Consider the following 21705-nt stretch of genomic DNA (forward strand, 5'->3'; position numbering starts at 1 on the left):
AGGAAGGGCTGTGTCACACCATCAGCCCTAGCGAGGTTGGCTAAGAAATTGAGGGTCACGGTAAGGGGCTGGCTTATCTAGCCAACAGCTCTGCCACAGAACCCCATCTCTTGTTTGATGTTTCATATCTGCTTTAGAATTTTAACAAATCTCTATATTTTGTTCCATATTTTTAAAAAATTGTATTGAAATATTCACATGCCATACAATTCTCCCATTTAAAGTGTATAATTCAGTGAGGGCTTTTTCCCATTTATTTTTAAGTTTCCCTTAGAGCCCACAGCATCGGATGTATCTAAAACAGTGATACAATAATTACATTTTATATTATTCTCAGTTTCACAAATGTTCTATAAATAAAAAGCCTATGTCTAGTTGCTGCACAAGTCTGATCCAAAATGACAGGCATTGTTGATACTGTATATGTTTTATTTCTTATGCATGAAATTTACTTCTTGAAAAAAAAACCTGCAAGTTTCTGTTACAAACATTGAATCTACTGGTTTTCTACAACTGGTCTCCTGTGCTTCACCAACACAGTGAGAACTCATGTACACAGTGAAATTTAGGTGGCAGGGCAAGATCCTAAGTACCTTCCGATTGTTCAAAAGGAGAATAAATTTTGTTTGGTATGGTTTTACTATAGTTATATATATTTTATCATATCCAAATTCTTTTTAAAATTGTCAATCCATACGGAATCTGTTAACCAGGTACATTTGGTTAACCAAAGCATCTGTTACCTAACCAGAGAATTGACTATTCTTTTGTACATATAAAATTTCAGTATCAGAAACGTCACCGCATATCTGTGTTATTTTATAGTGGCTGATTAATCATGTCAAAAGTCTTAGTAGAAATAACATTTTCAGTCTTTAAGATCCAGGGTTTAAAAAGTCATGTCCATCTATTCTGGAATGAAATGATACATAAAAAGACCTCTGACTTTCAAAGAGGATATGGGCAATGACTGTCATATTACCTCCAGTGTTTTCCACCCTCTGACTTCTGAGATAATTGTGGGGTGTTCGGTAGGATTATAGTGAGTCTTTCTGGCTTTGAGGACATTTGAAAGAAGAAGTACGGTCAGTGGGAAGGTAATTATAGCAATGCTATGATTTTAAATCTTGGGAAAAGTTCAAATACCCTCTGCTTTTCCTTCTACCATTTCTTTCTGCTTTTCCCTATATCCATCTTCGCTCCTCCCTAAAATTGTCATCATGGAGATGTTGATCAAATTGGTGAGTTTGCAGGACTCAAGAGTGGGCCACAGTTCAGTGGAATCACTTCTTGTGTGTCTCATCTCCTATGGGGCCCTAAGTGGTGTGGGCCTGGACACTGCTGCCTAGGAGGCCCCACCTTATCTTATCTGTGGTTTTGCTTTCTGTGGTTCTGGTTGTCCCCAGGTAGCCATGGTCCAAATTGTTGATATTAAATGGAGCATTCCAGAAATAATACATAAGTTTTAAATTGCATGCCATTATGATTAGTATGGTGAACTCTTGTGCTGACCTGCTTCATCCCACTTGGTACATGCATCATCCCTTTGTCCACCATAGCCACACTGTATATGCTACCCACTTGTTAGTCACCTAGTAGCCATCTCAGTTATTAGATCAAAAAAACATAGTATATAGTGCATAGCGTTTGGTACTATCCATGGTTTCAGGCATCTACAAGGGGTTTTGAAATATATACCCTCATGAATAAAAGGAGACTACTGTACTAGAATGTGTATTGGGTTGATCCTTCCTTATAGAAGGATCTAAGAACCAAGAATAAGTTTTGAGTGTTGAAGAAGGCAGAGAAGGCCTCCTGACTTGTTTGGGTTTGAAGCTGTTCAGACACAGTTAGCTTGGGAATAGGAAGTGTTCCACGTTCCTAATGCAAAGGGTTTTGGGGCCAGAAGTTGCACTAATGATAACGTATCCCTTTGTTTCTCATTTGCTGGAACATTCCTTGGTGTATACTTACCTCAAGAACCTTAGGGGAAGGGGTTGTTGGGATCTAGGATGGTAGATCTTGTTCCTCAGTCCCTTAGGCATGTACCATTTAATTGGCTACAGATGTCCAGTGCAAACCCTTATCAATTCTTTTCCTGATATCTAGCCCTTCTGTATTCATTTCTTCTCTGAGGTTAAAAAATAATAAAGCACATATAATCAAGCACTATCTTTATTAGGAAGATCATAGTAATCCTGTTAGAAGTAGATAAAGCATTATCTGTGGAGAATTGTTTGAGAATTGGTGTTAACCAGATAAATAATATCTTATTGATAATAGCCTTCCCAGTAAATAAGAAAATGGGTTTGTCATGATTGTGTTCACGATAGTCAGATTTTAACTGTACATGTTAGACTCAGAGACAAGTAGAAAATTCATGGAAATCAGTTGGATCTATTTGGGAAGAACATGTTAAACAGATTCATCCATTTAAAATTGGTTCCATTAAAGATTCTAAATGAGTAGTTCTGTTAAAATGCTAAGTACAATAAGGTTTTTATTGTTCTATGTTTATAGACTGCCTGGTCAGCTATCTTGTAAAATGCTTTTTATAAAAACAATAGACAGAGCTGGCAAGGGGATAGATCTATACAAATCCATTTCTCCTGGTGACCAACAAACAACTCAACACTGTCAGCCTAATTGGTGTTTAGTCTGTGATGTCATCTTCCTCTATAACTGATACATTATTATTTTACTGATGTCATAACGGCCTTATAAATGACTATATAATTTAGGTTTTTGGTATATTGTTTATTGACTTTAAACATCTCTATTCACTCTACTAATTCCATCCCCTTTGGTAGGGATCTGGAGGGTAGTGGTCAGTGACTATCCTATTTGCACATCTTCACTTTGAGAACGCAGCTCCTGGGCATTTTGGCAATTCAGGGAGTATGAAGGGTTTGGGAATGGTTTTCATTTTTAATTGGAGCTATTGCTTCTTATTTTATTATTAATTTTTTGGCATGATTTTCTTTCTAGTTTTTTTTTTTTTTTTTACTCTTAGGGGGAATACCACAAATTTGGGGTGAAAGACAAGCCAAGAATTGCCAGTACAGTTGTCACAGTAACAAAGATAGGATTATGACTATAGCAGAATCTACAAAGATCCACGTGGAATTTGCTGTGTGAAAATCTATTGAAACATTCAACAGAAGAAAGAGACTTGAGACATTTCTAGGCTAAGCACAGCCTTAGTTTAAACTGTACCTATATTTCTTACCTTGGTGCCATAACTCTTTACTGCTCAATAAGAATAGCTTTAAATTTTCTTTCCATTTCTGGTGTCAAGAAACTTTTTCTATAAAGGGATAGGTGGTAGATAGATCCTTTAGACTTTGCAGGCCACACATACAGGCGCTGTTGCAACTCTGCTAAGGGGGCATGCTGTGTTCTGATAAAACTTGACAAAAAGAAGCATCCATAGGCCACAGTTACCAATGCTTGATCTAGTCAGCTCCTTTCCTCACTAACATCTCTGGCCCATATAAGTAAAAGTGAAAAAGAAGAGAAGTGTTGGAGAAGTTTATTTTCCTCTTATGGTTTCAAAATATGCGCATGATACTTGCAAGCCTGTTATTAAAAGATGTGAATATTGAAAATCAGCATTTAGTTTGGGAACAAGATATATGACCACTGGGGTTTTCCTACTGTGTTTCATGGGAGAATGAGCCTGTGGGTCGCCGCAAGGAGGGACACTAGGAAATCTGGAAGGCAAGGCTCCAGCCCCCACTCTGACCACAGTAGAGCAGTTCTGTTTGCATCTGTTTTAGATGCTGAGATTCTTCCAAGACATTGTTTATAAAAGAGGTTCTGCTGCTAGAGAGAGTTTTTTAAACTATTGGTTTATATTTTTTGCAATTAGTATAATGCCTCTTTATAAATGAATACTTTATAAAAAGTACCAAAAGATTTATCATATGTATATCACTTAGTAACTAAAAGGAAAAAATAGAGTTAAAAAAAGGAACCACAAATCATCTAAATTAAAATCCATCTCCTTCTCTCTCTTCCCTTAAACACCTGCCCCGCCCCTTTAACAGATCTGAGAGGGTATGGTTCTAGAGCAAGTCAGAGGCAGAGTTGGGACTTCTGTCTCCCATCCGCTGCCACGGCCACTCATTACGCCGCTTGCCTCAGAGTGCCATTGTGTCCGTCAGAGGCTTAAGGAGATCCCTGGAGCCCGTTGTGGTCCTATAGGCCGAGCAGGTTACTTGAAGCCTCACCATTTCTTGTTTCCTAGTCCCAGCACCAGCTCCTTGGAGGTTACCTCAGGGATGTTTCCCAGCCCCCAATACCTAAATGTTGGTTTTCTGAACAGTCTGCTGTGTCTCAGCTGCCTTAGTTGGGTCCTCTTCTGCCTCTCCGCATAAAACTCAGTGCTGGCTCTTGGGGATTCAGTGCCAGGGTGGGAGGATCCCAAGACATCCGAGGTCTCTCCCACTGTGGGCACAATCCCTTCCCTGGCTTGTGAAAGTTCCTAATCTTCCCTGTCCACACCTCTCTGAATGAGAGTCAAGGCGTGCTACCGAGTACCGGGGAGGGGCGAGTGTGCCTGCGCACTGGTGTCTGCGCACTCCCTAGGCTGTGCTCCCTGGGTGCCCGTGTGGGTCCTGTCAGCCAAATGGGAAGAAAATTAAAAGGGGTCCAGAAGATAGGGTTATAGGGCATAGGGGAGATAAATGTTTGTTCTTCTTGATGAGGAAGGGTGAGCCAGCTAAACAAAAGAAACAGAGTTTAATTCGCAGAGTGGGGTATTCTAATGAAGACTCATGCTGTGCTTGCATCAATGTCGCAAGGTCTAGCTGCAGCGGGCCTTAGGTGGATAGGAGCGATGTATTCTTCCCTGCCTCCCTCTCTCAGATTTCCTTCTTTCAACCATCCAGTGTCCGTCACTGGAAAGCCTGGTTTCTGAATAAGAGTTTACCCTGGTAGCTTGCCTGGAATACATTTCGAAGGATTACTGTACATGGCAAGGAGACTGGCCTCTGTGCCCAGTGCACTCTGGTGAATATTCATGTCGGTACCTGTGAGGGTTATTTCTAGAAAGGCAGCTCTTGCAGAATACATTCCGAAGAGGGAGTGCTTGCTCATATCTGACAATCCTTCAGCCAAACAAAAGTGGGAGGGAGGGGAAGCTACTTCACAGTTCTGGCAAGTATTCATGAGACAGAAACTACATCCTCACATCCTCTGCAGCAGTGGGGAGAGCTGGAAACCCTCCCCATGCAGAGCTTCCACCTGGGCCTCCCGCTCTGGGGAGAATAGTATATGTAGTTCCAGAAAACAAAATGGCAACTGCCCATTTAGCTTTTGGTCTTGTAACCCACACCAGTTTGGTTTAATTACAGCTGTTTAGCAGTTAGGAAAGTTGGAGTTATTAATGCTTATCTGAAAACTGAATTAAAATTTATGATCCTGGCTTTGAAAACCTGGATCAAGAAAATTTTACTGAGTAGCCAGTGATCAAAAGAATTCCATTGAAAAATGTAATTAGCCATTTTTTCCTCTAGCTGTTACAAAAAATTACACAAAATATTGCTTTTTTCCCCCCAGCTTCTCACTGTTTTTTCAAAAGATTTATTACAGTTACATAATTAAATTGATTAATTATCTTTTGTTTATAAGAACTTATAGTTATTAATAGTAGTTAGAATTTTTACCTTTATATACTGGTAGAGAAGATGTTGCTATTATTATTCTCATTAATGTTGTCTTTCTTTTAATGGTAAGTCGTGTTCCACATGGAGGATTATGATTTATTAGATACCTCAGCCTTTAGTCAGAATAATCTACTTACTGTAAGTGTTTAAATTTTGTAGCACTTGCAACTTATTATAATTTTTTGTGTTTTAAAGGATGGTGGTTTTCATGTGAAAACCTTCACAAAACATTTCATGAAGGAAGTTCATTGGAGAAGGGACTAACATATAGGAAGTTTAAGAACAAGTAGATGAGGGCCGAGCACGGTGGCTCACACCTGTAATCCTAGCAGTCTGGAAGGCCAAGGCAGGAGGATTGCTTGAGGTCAGGAGTTTGAGACCAGCCTGAGCAATAGCGAGACCCTGCCTCTACTAAAAATAGAAAAAACAAAATTAGCCAGTCAACTAAAAATAGAAACAAAATATTAGCTAGGCATGGTGGCGCATGCCTGTAGTCCCAACTACTAGGGTGGCTGAGGCAGGAGGATCACTTGAGCCCAGGAGTTTGAGGTTACTGTGAGCTAGGCTGACACCACGGCACTCACTTCTCAAAAAAAAAAAAGAACACGTAGATTAGAGAGAGAAAGACAGGATTCCATTGTCCAGGGCCTACCAGAATACAGCTTTGAGAAGCGGGAGGCAGCAGTAACTTAGTAGAGAGCCTGGAAGGAGGAGTGAGCAACAGCTAGCACTGGTGGCATTGCCAAAGGAGGGTGAGGGTCTGAATTGGGTGGGCAAGTGTTTTAAAGTCATTTTCAGCAAGAGCTCAGGACTTTGTAGATTGTGCCCTGTGGGGAAAAGAAGATGATTTAAAGCTGGAGCAAAGGTTGAAACCCAGATCTGATTTGGGTGAAAAGGTCAGGCTGATAAGAAAGAAAAAGAGATGTGGGAAAATAATACTGGCTGTGTCAGGAGAGACCAGAGAAAAGATTTGGTAAGAACAAAAACAGAGCGATTACATTATTGAATAGGAAGACTTTTGCCTTGTAGTTGATGCCTGCTGGAATGTTCTCTTGACTGTAGTATTCAGAGACAAGCCTCCTCACCTGTTTTACCCTTCAGTTCTCTCCCTTTATCAGCAGTTTGAGAGAATACAAAGATCTGCGTGTAGCTAAATTGTGATTTCTCCCACAGACACAGATTCCTATGAAAACTCGACCCAAGGGAATAGAAAGGAGCCGTGAAGCTTATTAAATTTCTCTTTGGCTCTGCTTCTTGGTGCTTTGTAGGCTGGGTGTATGTGGACACATTAGCATGTGGTCAGAAAGGTGCAGGAGAATAAGCTCCAGAGACGAAATAGGGGTTAGAGTTGATGTTTTCATAAATTATCTCTTACGTGAGACTCTCCAAAATGGTGCGGGGGTCTGGGGACAAAGTACTGGCTTGGGGGGGAGGCTTCTTTTCTAATTGAAACATAATTCAGTCTATGGAGTGTTGAAAATGCTGTACTGGGATGAGCTATGTGGGTTTTGAGAGAAGGGTGATTTATCTGTAGTGCTTCTCTTTCCAGCATGTCTCCTTTCCTGCTTCTGTGTTTAACTCAGTAGAGCTATGATCCGCAAGGCATTTTGCTAGGGACCATGAAGAATACCAAGACCCTTGGCCGTGTGTGGTCCCTGCACTCTAGAAGCATGATCAGGTGGTTCCTCCTGAATAGATTTGGTCCTAAAAGCTGAGGGGAGGCCGCTGTATGGTGTTATGCAGAGAACCTGGAGCCACGTGACTATACTCACCAACCTGTCCCATGGCAGCCCACATTGGGGCCATTTTGTTACACAGGGGTCATAAGTGGTTTTGTTTTGTTTTGAGCCAGTCTTGCTCTGTTGCCCGAGCTAGAGTGCCATGGCATTGTCACAGCTCACAGCAACCTCAAACTCCCAGGGCTTAAGCAGTCTACCTGTCTCAGCCTCCCGAATAGCTGGGACTACAGGTATGCGCCACCACACACAGCTAATTTTTTCTAGTTTTAGTAGAGATGGGGTCTCACTCTTGCTCAGGCTGGTCTGGAACTCCTGAGCTCAAACAATCCTCCCGCCTTGACCTCCCAGAATGCTAGGATTACAGGCGTGAGCCACTGCTACTGGCCAATAAGTCTTACTTAAGTAAGATCCAAGAAGTAAAATTCTTAACACTCAGCTTATAGATCAGTGAGTTCTGAGCTCTTTAACATGTCCTTCTCTTCTTCTCACCCTCCTAATAATTTCATAGAATTGAGGCCAGGGAACAGAAAAACTCACACAGATACAAATTGCCTTCAGCTCTTAACAGAAGAAACTGATTCTGGACTTTAAAAATCACAATAGCCCATAATACTCTTCCTAGCAAATGAAGCTAAACACGAACTGGATGTGACACCCAGGGAGCTAAGCCCTGTGGTACGGGGAGGACCTCAGCGCTTCTGCCTCTTACACATCCTTCTCTGATCCTGCCGGTGAGCCAAATGAGGCCTATCCCACTGGTTGTGTACACTTGTCATGATGAGGAAGCTGCTGGGATCAAGGCAGATGGCCTCGTTGCAGAGAGGGGAATTGATGATGCCAAATTTTAACACAGGGAAAGATCTGTAAAAGCTGCCTACCTGCTTAGTGTGTCACTGCCCAAAAGGCCTTAAACTATCCTAAGGCCATTTGAACAATTCCCAACACTTGCTGCCAACATCTTGCTTAAGGAAGGGGCTGTATTGGGAAGAGTCACCTTCAAAAATATAAGAAAACTGCTTTTCTTCTCAAGAGCTGTTTGGCCTGGACAAATTTTTCTTATATATCCACACTGAAAGCATAAAATGAAAGGATTTTCATCAGTTTGGACTGTGTAGTATGAAGTCTCTAGACCATAAGCCTAAGCCAAAATTTATTTGTTAAAAAAAAAAAGAGTTTGCCAAATGATTGAGTAATCTGTAAAAGCTTGCTTGGGCAGTGTTTAGCCCATGCAAGAAAATTAACCAAGGAACTTAGAAAATCAGATTTGCATTGAAAGCAGGAAATGTGTTGATTATAAATTGTTTTTTTCCCAAATGTGATAATGTATGCAAAAACATTCTGAAACCGGTGAGGTCTGTGCAAATGTGAGGTGGTATTATGATTAGTTGTTCACATTCATTCCATACTCAGTATCCATTGAGTTTTGCAGCTGCAGCCATGACACTTCTTGGTAGGACGGTGTTGGTTTATGTTATCACCTAAAACTTGAAATTAAAAACGTAATCCCTCCAAAGAGTGAAAAGATGATCTCAGCTGTTAAACGTTGGTAGTTATTTATTGTCTCAAAGTTTTGGAAAGTTTTGTTCCATCTAGCTATCCACAGTTATATCCTGTAGGCATATTCCCTGTTGATATTTTTCCACTTTCAGATAACTCACCCGGATTATACTGTATCAGATGTAAGATTTGACAGGAGGAAAAAACCCTCCCTTTATTCTCCCCCTTCTCGATGAGCCAGCCTACATAGTGCAGCCCAAGTGCATACTTTGCTGCCGCCTCACACTGCTCATCCTGGGGCTTCAGTGACTAAACACAGAAGCGACATGTGCCAGACAACCGAGAGCTTCCACTTGCCTCCTCCCCTGGCCAGCTGCTAAAGAATATTGTTCACCGGTGCCACTGTCTCTTCCCCTTTTAGAGGAATCACTCTCCACATCCCAGATATGAGAAATTAAACACTGTCAGACAGTACAGAGACTCTCTGATTTCCTCTGGCTAATAATGTATTTCCCAAGAACCCATTCCAGCTGGTGAGCAGCCTGGATTTCCCTCCTCCTGCTATTAGAGGACGACTGGTATCCCCTTTGCCCTAAGAGGCTGTGGCCCACTCAGAGGCAGGACCCCCGTGGTGGCAGCTTCCCAGGGGTTCTCATGTCTGGAATCTGCAGGGCAGCCACCTGGTCTACTTCACACACTTTTGATAAAACATTGTTACTTGGCTCTTGTCTCCTGCTGAGAATCTCATTTTGGGCCTGCTGTCCTCCAGCAGCTCTTCTCAGCTGCGCCTGCTCCCCACCTGAGCACGAAGCTGCGCAGTCGAACCCTGTGACAGCTGACAATAAGGAGCCCTCTCATCTCTGGGAAAGTCCCTGTTTCTCACCAGTAAAGTTGTTTTTCTGAAGCTGTATATTAATTCCTTCTGGCAGCTGTTGCACTCCCTCCTGCCTCTCAAGAGTAGAGATTAGAATAGAGCCCCTAACGTGTTGTTTGTCTTTCTGCTTCTGATTCAGAAGAGCGAGAAGCGGACTCTCCTGAGTCAGGTGACGAGCCGCAGCACCCCTCACCTTCCCCTCACCTTCCCCTCACCTTCCCCTCACCTTCCCCTCACCTTCCCCTCACCCCACACCTTCACCTTCCCACTCGCCTCTGAGGAGTCTCTTCTTCTGCGCCATGGCCCCCAGGTCCTCTCTGTTCTGAGAGTTAGTCCGCCCTCTCTGACCCCCCTTACCCCTCAGCAGCAGCCCACATAGTCTTGGTACTTTTCCTGGCCTTTCACTCACTGACCCTGACCGTACCCTCCCTGTCCCTGTCGACACTGCTCCCGGGCGCCACGGCTGGGGGCGTTAGAAACTCTCATTCCACCTTTGAGAGGCTGCCTCCCTGCAGCTCCGCTGACCCCACTCAGTCCACTCTAAGGCCTTTTGCCTTGCCGCCCACGCCGCAGTCCCACCTCCCAGCTTCTACAGAGAGTCCTCTTTCAAACTTGAATGAAAAGACTGCCATCCACGGGGGGGCTTTCCCACCATTCCCGTCCTCACCTCTCTAGTCCTGTAAGCCATCTCGGCATCATTGCCTCATTTAGCCGTACCTCTCCTCTTTGTTGAGTGCCTTTTCTGTCCTGTGCCCTCCACCAGGAGCTTATCTTAGGCCCTTTCTGTTCCAAATGATGAAAACCAAGTAAAGATGGCTTAAGCCATAAATGGTGACTTTACTTAAATGATTGGGAGAATTCTCATGGAATACTAGGTCAGGAACTTGAGTGGCGCTCCAGGGACTGAAAGCAGACATTGGCAGCTGTTAGGGGTCCAGGCAGCTCTCCCTGGGCCGCACTGCCTGCTTCTCACTGCAGATGATTTTCTTCGCTGCTTTGTGCCTGTGATGAAAGAGGGTCGCCCCAGAATGTCCACACTTTTATCACCTCATTTTAAGTGAACAGAGCCAATTAAGGTAGAATCTCTACATTTCTGAGAAGGGAAATCTGATTAGTTCACCATGGGTCAGGCAGCTTTCTAGGATGCAGTTGTGCCTACAGTATAAACTGGGCTCAGGAGCCTCCCATATCTACCTTGAGGTTGGGCTAGAAATAACTCTAAAGAGAGGAGTTACTATGTAATGTACAGACATACCGAAAATACCTCTGCATATGCTATAGCAGAGAATTCTAAAGTGTTAGAACTGGAAGAGCCCTGAGAAACCATCAAATCTAGACATTTAATTTCACAAGGGATGAAACTGAAGTATTAGTTAAGTGACTGGCCTAATGTAACTAAGTCTGTACTCAGTATATATTTTTTGAATTATTGAATGGAAGACAGTTATTTCTGAAGAGCTTAAAGGATCTTTAACAAAGAATAGTCTGTATCAATTTTTGAGGTCAGGAGTATTCTTTGACTTTAACTGAAAGATTAGGAATTGATTTGATGACAAATTATTACAATATTACTAATATCCTGACAGGTGATCTTCCTTTAGTTGTTTGTTTTCACCCAAATGAGAAAAATCTTAGCACAGCAGCAGTATGGCCCCTGGCCTTCCAGTGGGGTCCTCCACAAGTGCCGGGCAGTTAGAAACAGGCGAAACGGGCACTTGCTCCTGGTCTAAAAGGCACCAATTCAGTGGAGAAGCTGTTGATCTCAACTGTTAGACCTCAGCCATTGTTCGCAGTCTGGCACAGAATTAATCCCTTAAGAAAAGGATGAAAAAAATGCCATTCAGCACAACATAGTTTGTCATCGCATGCATAATGCAGACTTTCCAATTAGAATGCTACAATTTGGAAACTTTCTTCACAGACTGATGAGAGAGCAATTATTTTAAAGAAGGGAAAACTCAGTCCACTGGGTTTGCCTCAAGTCACTCCTGACTCAAGCCGCAAAGACAAGAGTTTTGAAAACATATTCGTTATTGAATTTTATATCAAAACACCGGCAAGGAGAGCAATTAGTTGCTGTAAACTGAACCCCTGGTAATCAATGGTATGTAGCCAGCCAGAGCATTTATGGAAGATGTAAGCAAAATCGCATCTGCTAATCAATTTGAAAAAACCAGCACTTTACTGCTTTTAGAGAAACTCCACGATGAGAATAGGGAAGATGGAGGAGACAACATTTAATAACACCAGGCATTTCACGCGGTGCTCATTAGTTAGAGAGGTTTGTGGCAACAGCTAAACACAGACCCGATCTGCATCAATAGATCTTGGCCAGCAGCTTCCTTTCTTCAGCCCGATTTGAAAATGGCTTCTGATGTGTGGGGGAAGTCTGGATGGCTGCGTTTAAGGAGCTCATCTCAATTAAGGTCATAGGGAGTGTCTGTCCTGGGCAAGCTCGCTGTGCAAATATTCCCAGCCAGATTACAAGTCAGAAATATCTCTGTGTTGTTGTAGGTGCAAAGACATAAGAACATACTTTGCAGGCGGGGAAAGAAGTGAAGGGAGTTGGTGGGTTTTTCAGTTGTGCCTTATCAAAACAAAATTCCTCTCTATGGAAAAAAAGAGATTGAGCCAATTGTTTTCTTCAGCTGCGCTTGGGTTTTTTTTGTTTGTTTTGTTTTGTTTTGTTTCAGTCAAATCAAGAAAGGGATTTTCATTCCTGGCTAAGCCTAAATTCCAAGCAAATATGCATCCTGGCACATAAATTAGAAGATCTTTTTAAAACTCTGCAGCGTAGGTGAGCCTGAGCCTTAGGCTTGATGACCCGAGATCCATCAGTGTCCTTTTTGCACTCAGGAGTCACTGTGACCCCACATTTCCAGCCCCCAGGGACTCTTAATAGAGGAATACAGAGGAGATGTCTCAGCTAGTATATGCACTTGGCTGCTGTTCAGAAAAAGGAATTTAGGCCAGGAGAAATTATTGAGGTAAAGATCGATAGACTAAGCTAATAAAAATTAATATCCTCAACATGCAAACTATGATAGGCAGTGGATTAATATCCTTTAAATAGAGAGGACATTTTGTAAGTCATTAACAAAAGGATAAATGTAAGTAGAAAATGGGTAAAAATGGTCAAGTTCAATGGTAAGTAAAAAACTGCAGATTAATGAGATATATTTCATCTATCAAATTGGTAGTATTTTTAAACAATACACCATATTGTTGAAGATGCACAGAAACTGGTATTTGTTATACACTGCTTGTAGTATGAGTATAAATTGATACAGATTTTTGTTTAGGGTTGTAGTGAAAAGAGGTATACAGCTATTTTGTGATACATATCAAAGCCTCATGATGTTTATATACCTTGCTCCAGGAGTTTCACTTATAGAAACTTTCAAAGGCAATAATCATAAGATTTAGCTAAGAATGTTCGTCATAGATTTTTTTTGTAACAGTCAAATGTTATCAACTACTTAAATGTCCAATAATAAGAGACTGATTAAATAAATTACAAGATATCCATACAGTGAAATACTATGAAGTCAGTAATACGATATAGAAGAATATTGATGATACAAAAAGATATTCATAATAGACCATTAAGCAAACAAAGCAAGTTACAAACAGTATGCACTATGTGTATGTGTTTTAAAAATTACTGGAATTGCGGATGGTCTTCATTTTAAAATAATAATTTGCCTTGAAACAAATTAGAGGACTTTATAGAATAAGCTACATATAGAGCATGCTATATACAACTCTGAAAATTCTTCTAATATTCTGTCACTCTAAGAATCTCCCCTAGAACACTTATGATACTCATAATTGGTCTTCCATTTTTAACTTCTCCATATGCCATATCCTCAAGGCAGTCATTTTCCATGAAATATTTTGAGATCTGGTTAGGTTCTACCCCAAAAAGGATGGATTGTTTTTATTTGGATATTCTGTAGAAACACTAACTCATGATTATCTAGAAGGATAGCAGTTACAATAAACCTGGCTTTCCATAAATAATTCAAAATCCCATTGGAGAAAGTATCCTCAACACTGTCTTCCAATAAACCTGTTACTAGAGCTGTTAAATGAAGAGAATGAGGAATTAATTTGAAGCTTTTCTCTGGTTTTAATCTACTGTCACATAATTATAAGTAATATCAGCCCACAACATGTGTAGAACATACACCATGAACAGAGCTCACATATTGGAAGTAGAATTTTTAAAAAGAGAAGGATCAAAAGTCTTTCTAAAAGGTTTATAATCAAAATGAGAGCCAAACATAGAAATAAAAAATACACTTTGAAATTACCCAAAATAAATATAAATTATTAATAGCATGGGCTAACTACATAAAAGTACTGAGAGATTAGAATAATATTTGTGGAGATGACTAATGATGGAAATGATTCACTTTCTTATCAGGCAAATTTGTGTAACCTAAAAGCAGAATTTTTGGACACTTAAGAACAGTAGTGGAATGTGTTCTGATTCATTTAGAGTACTTTGAGAGATTAAATACTCAGGTGAATTAAAGGAAATCAGTAGGTGTCATCTGTTTAAGCTTTCCCAAACCTTTTAACAGTTTTCTCTGTTTAAAATATGAGTTCCAAAGTATTAGGTAGTGTGGGTTTAGTCATTGATAGCAAACAGAATTGCAATTGAAAACAAGGAACAGAGAGAGTAAGGGGAAAGGGAAAGGCAATCCTAATCCTCAGTAATAGCTTTATAGGTAACACTAAACTGAACTTGTGGGAAGGATTTTCATTGATTATAATTGCAAGATTAAAGAAAAATAATACAACTATTTTTATAGAGAATAGGTTACAGATTGTAAATTATGACCCAGATACATCAGCTGGGAGTAAAGGAAACATTTGGCAGCAGGATTTTAGAAATGAGCTTTGGGTCAGGATGCCAGGTTGGAACCCTGTACCTACCACTCACTGTGTGAGTTTAAATAAGTTACTTAACAGCTTTAAGCCCTGCTTTCACCATCTATAATTTGGTAAGCATAATAGCGCTTGCTAACAAATATTTAGAAGGATTTAATAAAATAAATTGTATACAGCATTTAACACAGGGCCTGATGCACAGTTTGCGTTAAAGAAATGTTGGCTGTCATGATCACTATTATTGCTGTCATTACAAGGAACGTATTTGTTCAGCAAACACTGAGTGTAAAGTTCTGTGTGTGACATTATGTTGATCACTGAGTATAGAAAAATCAGTGAGACATAGGCACTGCCTTCAAGGAGCTCACTGTCTATTCTAGCAGGTTGAGGAAGCAAACACACATGACCAACTAGAAAACAATAAGATATATCGTGTACGGGAAGGACTTTTAAGTCTGAAATCATAGAAAGCAGTGATCCTGTGGCACTGTCAGAAGCAAAGTACTGACCCTGTATTGCAATGCTCAGATTCTTTTTTTTAAATTCTTATATTTTAAATTGAGGAATAACACAGTGCACAAATCTTTTATATATAGCTCAATGAATACTTACATGCAGATATACCTGTGTCACTACCACTCAGATCAAAACTAGCACATTTCCAGCATTCAAGAAGATTCCCTTATTCCCTTTCCCAATTGATATCTACCCCAGAGGTAACCACTGTTCTGATTCCTGTCACTAACAGGTAAATTCTATCTACTCTGAGCTTCATGTAAAGGGAGTCATACAGTTAATGCTCAGCTTCTTATCTGCACAGAAAAGGGCATAAGAAGAACAGAACCAAGATAATCAGTTTCTAAAAAATGAGTAAGAAAGTTTTACTAATGAATATATGTTTGCTTGTATCTCTAAATCAGATAATCTTACCGAAACTATGCAAAAATTCTGGTGAGAATGAGATGGAGCCTAAAACATGATAATAAAAGTCATGAGGTTATCACCAAGTAGAAAATACAATTAGAAAAATCAGTTAGAAAGCACAGATTCCCCCATGAGCAGTGGTCAGCCCAGCCAGCCTGGAGAGATCTGAAAGAAGCCGGAAGGATGACTTAAGGACGTCTTCTCCCTGTAAGCCGATCTAAAGAATTTTGCCACTAGGGGGACAGGCTGCTGGGGATTGGGTGACTTGTAAAATAAACTCCTGAAGAGACAAGCCTCTCACCACAGACCGACTCCACCTCTTCTCTTCATACTTTTGTTGGGATTCATTTTCTTTTTCTAGTCCTTGAAGTGTGGTAGGACAAAGGATACAGGTGGGAGGGAGAGAATGGAGAGATTCCCTGGTGCCTGTAGCCTAAGGAAACAGCCAGTTAGAACATTTACAATCTTTGTCTTTCCCTTTGTTCAGGTTACTACTTTGGGACTGTGATGATCGAAGCTATAGCTACTACGTCGAGGTTTCTACCAACCAGCAACAGTGGACAATGGTTGCCGACAGAACTAAAGTCTCCTGCAAGTAAGTTGCATCCTTTCAGGAATTTATTCCATTTGGAATCAGGTTCCAGAGAAGATTCACAGAATCACCAATTTTTTTTTTTTTCTTTTTGAGACAGAGTCTTGCTCTGTCGCCCAGGCTGGAGTGTAGTGGCATGATCACAGCTCACTGCAGCCTTGAATTCCTGGGCTCAAGTGATCCTACTGCCTCAGCCTCCTTATGAGCTAGGACTACAGCAGGCACACTCCACCATACCCAGCTTGTTTTTTAAAAAAATATTTTAGTAATGGGGTTTTGCTATTTTGCCCAGGCTAGTCTTGAACTCTTGGCGTCAAACAATCCTCTCACCTTGGCTTCCCCAAGTGCTGAGATTCCAGGTGTGGGTCACCATGCCCACCCTGAATTATGTTCTTCTTTGGAGGTTGAAAACATATTTTAGTGATCCTTTACTTTAGTTTTAACTATTAAGTACTTGTATGAGAATTTGCTTGATGTGACCAAACAAGGTTTCTCTATCTTGTGGTATGAACTTTACTCACACTTCTGAAAATGACATGTGTACCTAAATAGGGAAAAGAAAGATATTTTCCTTATGCAATCCTTTCTCAGGTCCTCCTCCCACATCCCACACTATCCCGTTAGGATTTTGTTCGTCCTTAGAGAATTTTGCTGAAGTGATACGCACATTAGTAGTTATTCTGGAGTTTTATTCTATACCCCACACTTATATTATTCCTAGGGATAGCTTTAACTATCCCCTCATCTCAGTGTTAGCTGTGCTATTACACAAAATAAGGAAAGCCTTGTATCTTAGGCTCTCCACAGGCAAACAGAGGCATGTAATGCATACGGCATTGAGGCTCTGTTTGAGCTTGCCCGGTTGCAGGAGAAGCTAGGAGGAAGGATTCTGTGATTCTGACCAGCTGGCATCATGGTGTGTGGTAAGAGCTCAGTGCCTTTTTGTGTAGAGCCAGAATCTCTGAGAGGCAAGGTAGAGCAAAAGGCTATTTCTTTTTTCTTTTTTAAATCGAGATCTAATTAACATAAAATTAGATAGAATTCACCCTTGTAAAGTGTACAATTCAATGGTTTTTGGTATATTCACAGAGTTGTGCAACCGTCACTACTATCTAACATTTCAGGACATTTTCCTCACCCCAAAAAGAAACCTCTTCCTCATTAGCAGTCACTCCCCATTTCCCTTCAGCTCCCCCAACTCCAGCATCCAATTTCTGTCTTTATGGATTTGCATTTTCTAGACATTTCATATAAATAGGATCGTATAGTATGTGAGCTTTTTTTCTGGCTTTTTTCACTTAGCATAATATTTTCAAGGTTCAGCCGTGTTATAGCATATGTGGGAATTTCATTTCTTTTCATGGCTGAATAATATTCCATTGCATGCGTATATCACATTTTGCTTATCCATTCATCTGTCAGTAAGCATTTGAATTGTTTCCTCTTCTTGGCTATTATAAACAGCGCTGCTTTGAACATTCCTATACAAGTTTTTGTGTGGACATATATTTTCAATTCCTAAGAGTAGAATGGCCAGGTCATCTGATAATTCTGTGTTTAACTTTTTGAGGAACTGCCAAACTTTTATAGAGCAGCTGCACCATTTTGCATTCCCACCAGCTATGTATGAGGGTTCTAGTTTCTCCCATTCTCACTACCACTTGTTGTTGTCCATCTTTTTGATCATAGCCATCCTAGTGAGAGTGAAGTAGCATCTTAGGGTGGTTTTGATTTGCATTGCCCTGATGGCTAGTGGTGTTGAGCATCTTTCCATGTGCTTATTTGACCAAATTTTTTAATAGCATTAATGATGCCTTGTTTGATGCAATGTCTGATACCATCACCACTATTATTATTGTAATTATCAGATAGCATGTTTATATTGGTTAGGTTACCACTTGCTACTATAACAAATAAGCTTCAGGATTTCAGTGGCTTTGCACAATAGTTTATTTCTCAGTCATGTGACACTGTGAGTGTTCCTGGTTGTTTAGTGGCTCTTCCCCACAGGTGACTGAGGAATTCAGACAATTTTTATCTTGTGGGTCTACCATGACCTAGGCCCTCATCAGCCTTAGCATGTAGCTGGCAGAAGGGGAGAAGGTTCTGAAAAGCCTTGGCCTAGGTGTAGTGTACATCCTGTCCACTCACATGCCACTCCCCAGTGGAGCATAAATCTTGCAGCCGTCTCTGCCTCTTTTTCAAGGAGCAGAGCTGAGATCTAAACCCAGGGCTCTTGCCACGGTACCACATTGCCTCCTAGGACTCAAAGCATTATTACTAAACAGGGCTAAGCCAAGCTAGATGATGAAAAGAGGGAAATGAAGTGGCTAACTTATTTCCAATCTCCTGGAACCCTTTTTATACAATAGGAAAGCCTCCAAGGCCCATGAACAACCACCTTTCATCTTTCCACAGTCTGTTTATTGGGTCCACACCTCTCACACCAGACGCTCTGCTTCCTGAAAGATTGTCATCTTTTACATGTCATACTGGTTACTGCCACCCATCTCTTCTCTCTTTTTGTGTTATAAACTAAATTCGTCATCTCTTTTATGTCCCTCTGTTGGAGATGCTATACAATGTGAGTTTTCAACAAGAGCTGGCTGACTATTGACTAGGTACATGTTATTATTATATTTATTACATGTTGTTATTATTATTTGTATTTAGTTAAATGATTTTTTTTCTTATTTCAAAAACTCGTTCACTCATCAGATCCTCTCCCAGTAGCTTTGCATTAAGTTGTCAACATTTTTTTCTCTTTTTAATTATTTCTTTCCATCATTTGGTGGATTTAAATAATTTATATGTTTTTAACTTTGTACTTTAGCACTTAGATGCTATAGCAGTGTTTTACAAATTAATAAATAAATAATACATTAGAAGAATAAGAGTACCAACAAGAAGGCAAGTACCTGTTAACCCTCTTAAGAATTTTATGTCTATAGGCATAATCTGAATCTGTTGTACCTCCCATTTTCAAGTTAGGACTTAAGAAATATAGAAGATACGCAAATGATAAAAGATAAAAGATTTTCCTTTTTAACTGATATACTCCAGAGCAGACCTCAAGACAGAATTCTATTAGTGCCAAGAATTATAGCCTGTTCTTTGTTTTGAAATAAAGTATGTCAATCATGTTATAAGTGAAATTATATGGAATCTTTAAAGATCACAACTCTGCCTCTTGATAGCATTCTACCAAGTTGAGAAATCAGAGCACAAAATTTTGTTGTCCCATGGCAGATCCCTAGGGAATGAGATTCTCCAGTGTGTCTGTTAGCTCTGCTTCTGGTGTGGGATATTTTCTTTGATAGCTCCCCTAAGTCTTTTCTACTATAGTTGGAGCTTCTCTTGGTTTGCTTTTAGGATAAAGGGTCAATTTCTATTGTAAGCAATCCTGTTTTTGTAGTGACAAATTTTTGAAAATTACTTCTTGCCCCTCTTTCTTCACATAATCTAATTGTATACCCTTTAGCCTTATTTCAAGACTTCATTTTCTAATCACTCATTTCTTTTCTCTGCTGTCCTCCAAATTGCTGAACTCTAAAACTGTTTTTAACATCAATTTTTAAATTATAAATGTAAAACATGCACATGGAAAATTAAACAGTATAGAAGAATATATGTGAAAAGCAAAATTTTGCCTTCCAATCTTCTGTTCCCTTCCTCAGAGATAACTACTTTTGACCCCTTTTTTTGTTTTTGTAACTTCTCAACAATAAGTAATATCTTATACCTGTTTAATTTATCAACTTTACTAACTCCCTGCTATTAAAAAAAGAGAAATTTAGCTCACTTAGCCACTCTTCATTTTGTTAGTTATATTTATTTTTAGTTCTATTTATCTTTTAAAATTAAACTATGTATTTAAACCTCTGTTTTTTATGGACATCATTTATGGCCAACATTTCTTAATTCTATGTTGATGAGGAAATTTCTACCCGTACATTTCCGTCTATTTTTCCTCTTTCTACTTCCCATCTTCTATTAGTTGTTTTATTATATTGACATTGTAAATATAGCAAAACTATACTATATAAATATGATTTTTATTTTTTATTCTATACCTATAGTTAAATCTTCCATGTGTTAACTATAAATTGACCCAGAAAGGGAAAAAACACTAAGAACTAATTGTAATATTATGATTATATAAACATTGTTCAAAACAGATCTAGTAATTGACTACCAGTAGATCTAGAGTAAAGAAAATATTGTTCTGTGTCACTAAATTTGTGCCCCTCTTGGAAGAATTGTACTATATTCGGATCAAATAAATTACATTTTCTTATAAGTGTTCAGAATTATTCTACATGTTGTTTAATAGCTTCGTATGAGACAGCTTTTTGTTTTCATGAAGTTCCTAATTGCTTCTTTTTCCTGTTAGAGAAGCTTACGAAGCACCTCTCTATAGCTATGGGCCTAAAATTTCTTTTTCCTTCCTGTCTAGACTGGTAACACTGTTTCTTTGATTTCTTTTTCTTTTTGTGTAATATAGCAAAAGGGTTTTATTAACCCATTTTCCTTTGCATGAGATATTGACTTTGGGCCTGGTTACCTTTCTAGATCTGGTCTTCTGAAAACCTGATAGAAATGAAATGTCAGCTATGTTATTAAGCCACATTGCTTGGGATAAAAATTACCCGATTGGCAAATTACATTTGGCCTGGGAGGACTGTAAATACTCATATTCCACAAAAAGAAAAAGAAATCAAAGAGACAATATTACTGACCTACATAGGAAAGAGAAATATCCAAAGCTATAGCTTTGGGGCTCCCTAAGTGAGATGACTTTTGTAACTGGGCTTATTCCTTGTGGTTCTGGGATCTATGCTTCTGGAGTTGTTGTAAGAGATGTTTACTTCTCTTTGGAATGTGAGGCCTCTAAGCCAGAGTTCGTCCACACCTGCCGATTGTTGGATCTTATACACTTATTTGAGCTCTCACCTGTAGGCCAAAAAGATGAGCTCATGGACAGTTGTGCAGACTGCTGCTACAAAGAGTCCTGCTGGGAAGAAGTATCCAATGCTGTCCTGGTAGCTTGTTGTGTTTCCTTTTCTCTCTCTAGGTGAATTGGAAACCACATATGTCTTGTTTGGGTCTTTTGAGCCTGACATTTTAGTAAGGAAATAGCTTGCGGCTATTACATTGCACAGAGTAAATCTATGGGTAATTTTTTTTTTCTTAGAGACAAGGTCTTACTCTGTTACCCAGGCTAGATAGAATACAGTGGTGTAGTCATAGCACACTACATCCTTGAACTCCTAAGCTCAAGTGATCCTCATGCCTCAGTCTCCCAAGTAGCTGGGATTCCAGGCACATGCCGCTACACCTGGCTAATTTTTCTTATTGTTTAGAAACAAGAATCTCGCTAAGTTGCCCAGACCTGTCTCAAACTCCTGGCTTCAAGCAGTTCTCCCGCTTTGGACTCCCAAAGTGTTGGGATTATAGGCATAGCCCCCATACCCAGCCTGTAGGTAATATCTTTTTAGAAAATGTATTTGG

The 21705-nt window shown here is 39.9% G+C and overlaps 1 protein-coding gene across 1 annotated transcript in view; it reads left to right on the plus strand.

The window, feature by feature from the left end:
• Positions 1-21705, plus strand: part of BTBD9 (BTB domain containing 9) — a 390983-nt gene that overhangs the window by 300082 nt on the left and 69196 nt on the right. Inside the window, exon 9 of the mRNA XM_012746790.3 lies at positions 16090-16197. Within this exon, the coding sequence (XP_012602244.1) occupies positions 16090-16197 (108 nt within the window). The remainder of the gene's footprint in view (positions 1-16089; positions 16198-21705) is intronic.

Source organism: Microcebus murinus, chromosome 5 (genome assembly GCF_040939455.1).
Source record: "Microcebus murinus isolate Inina chromosome 5, M.murinus_Inina_mat1.0, whole genome shotgun sequence".
Lineage (NCBI taxonomy): Eukaryota > Metazoa > Chordata > Mammalia > Primates > Cheirogaleidae > Microcebus > Microcebus murinus.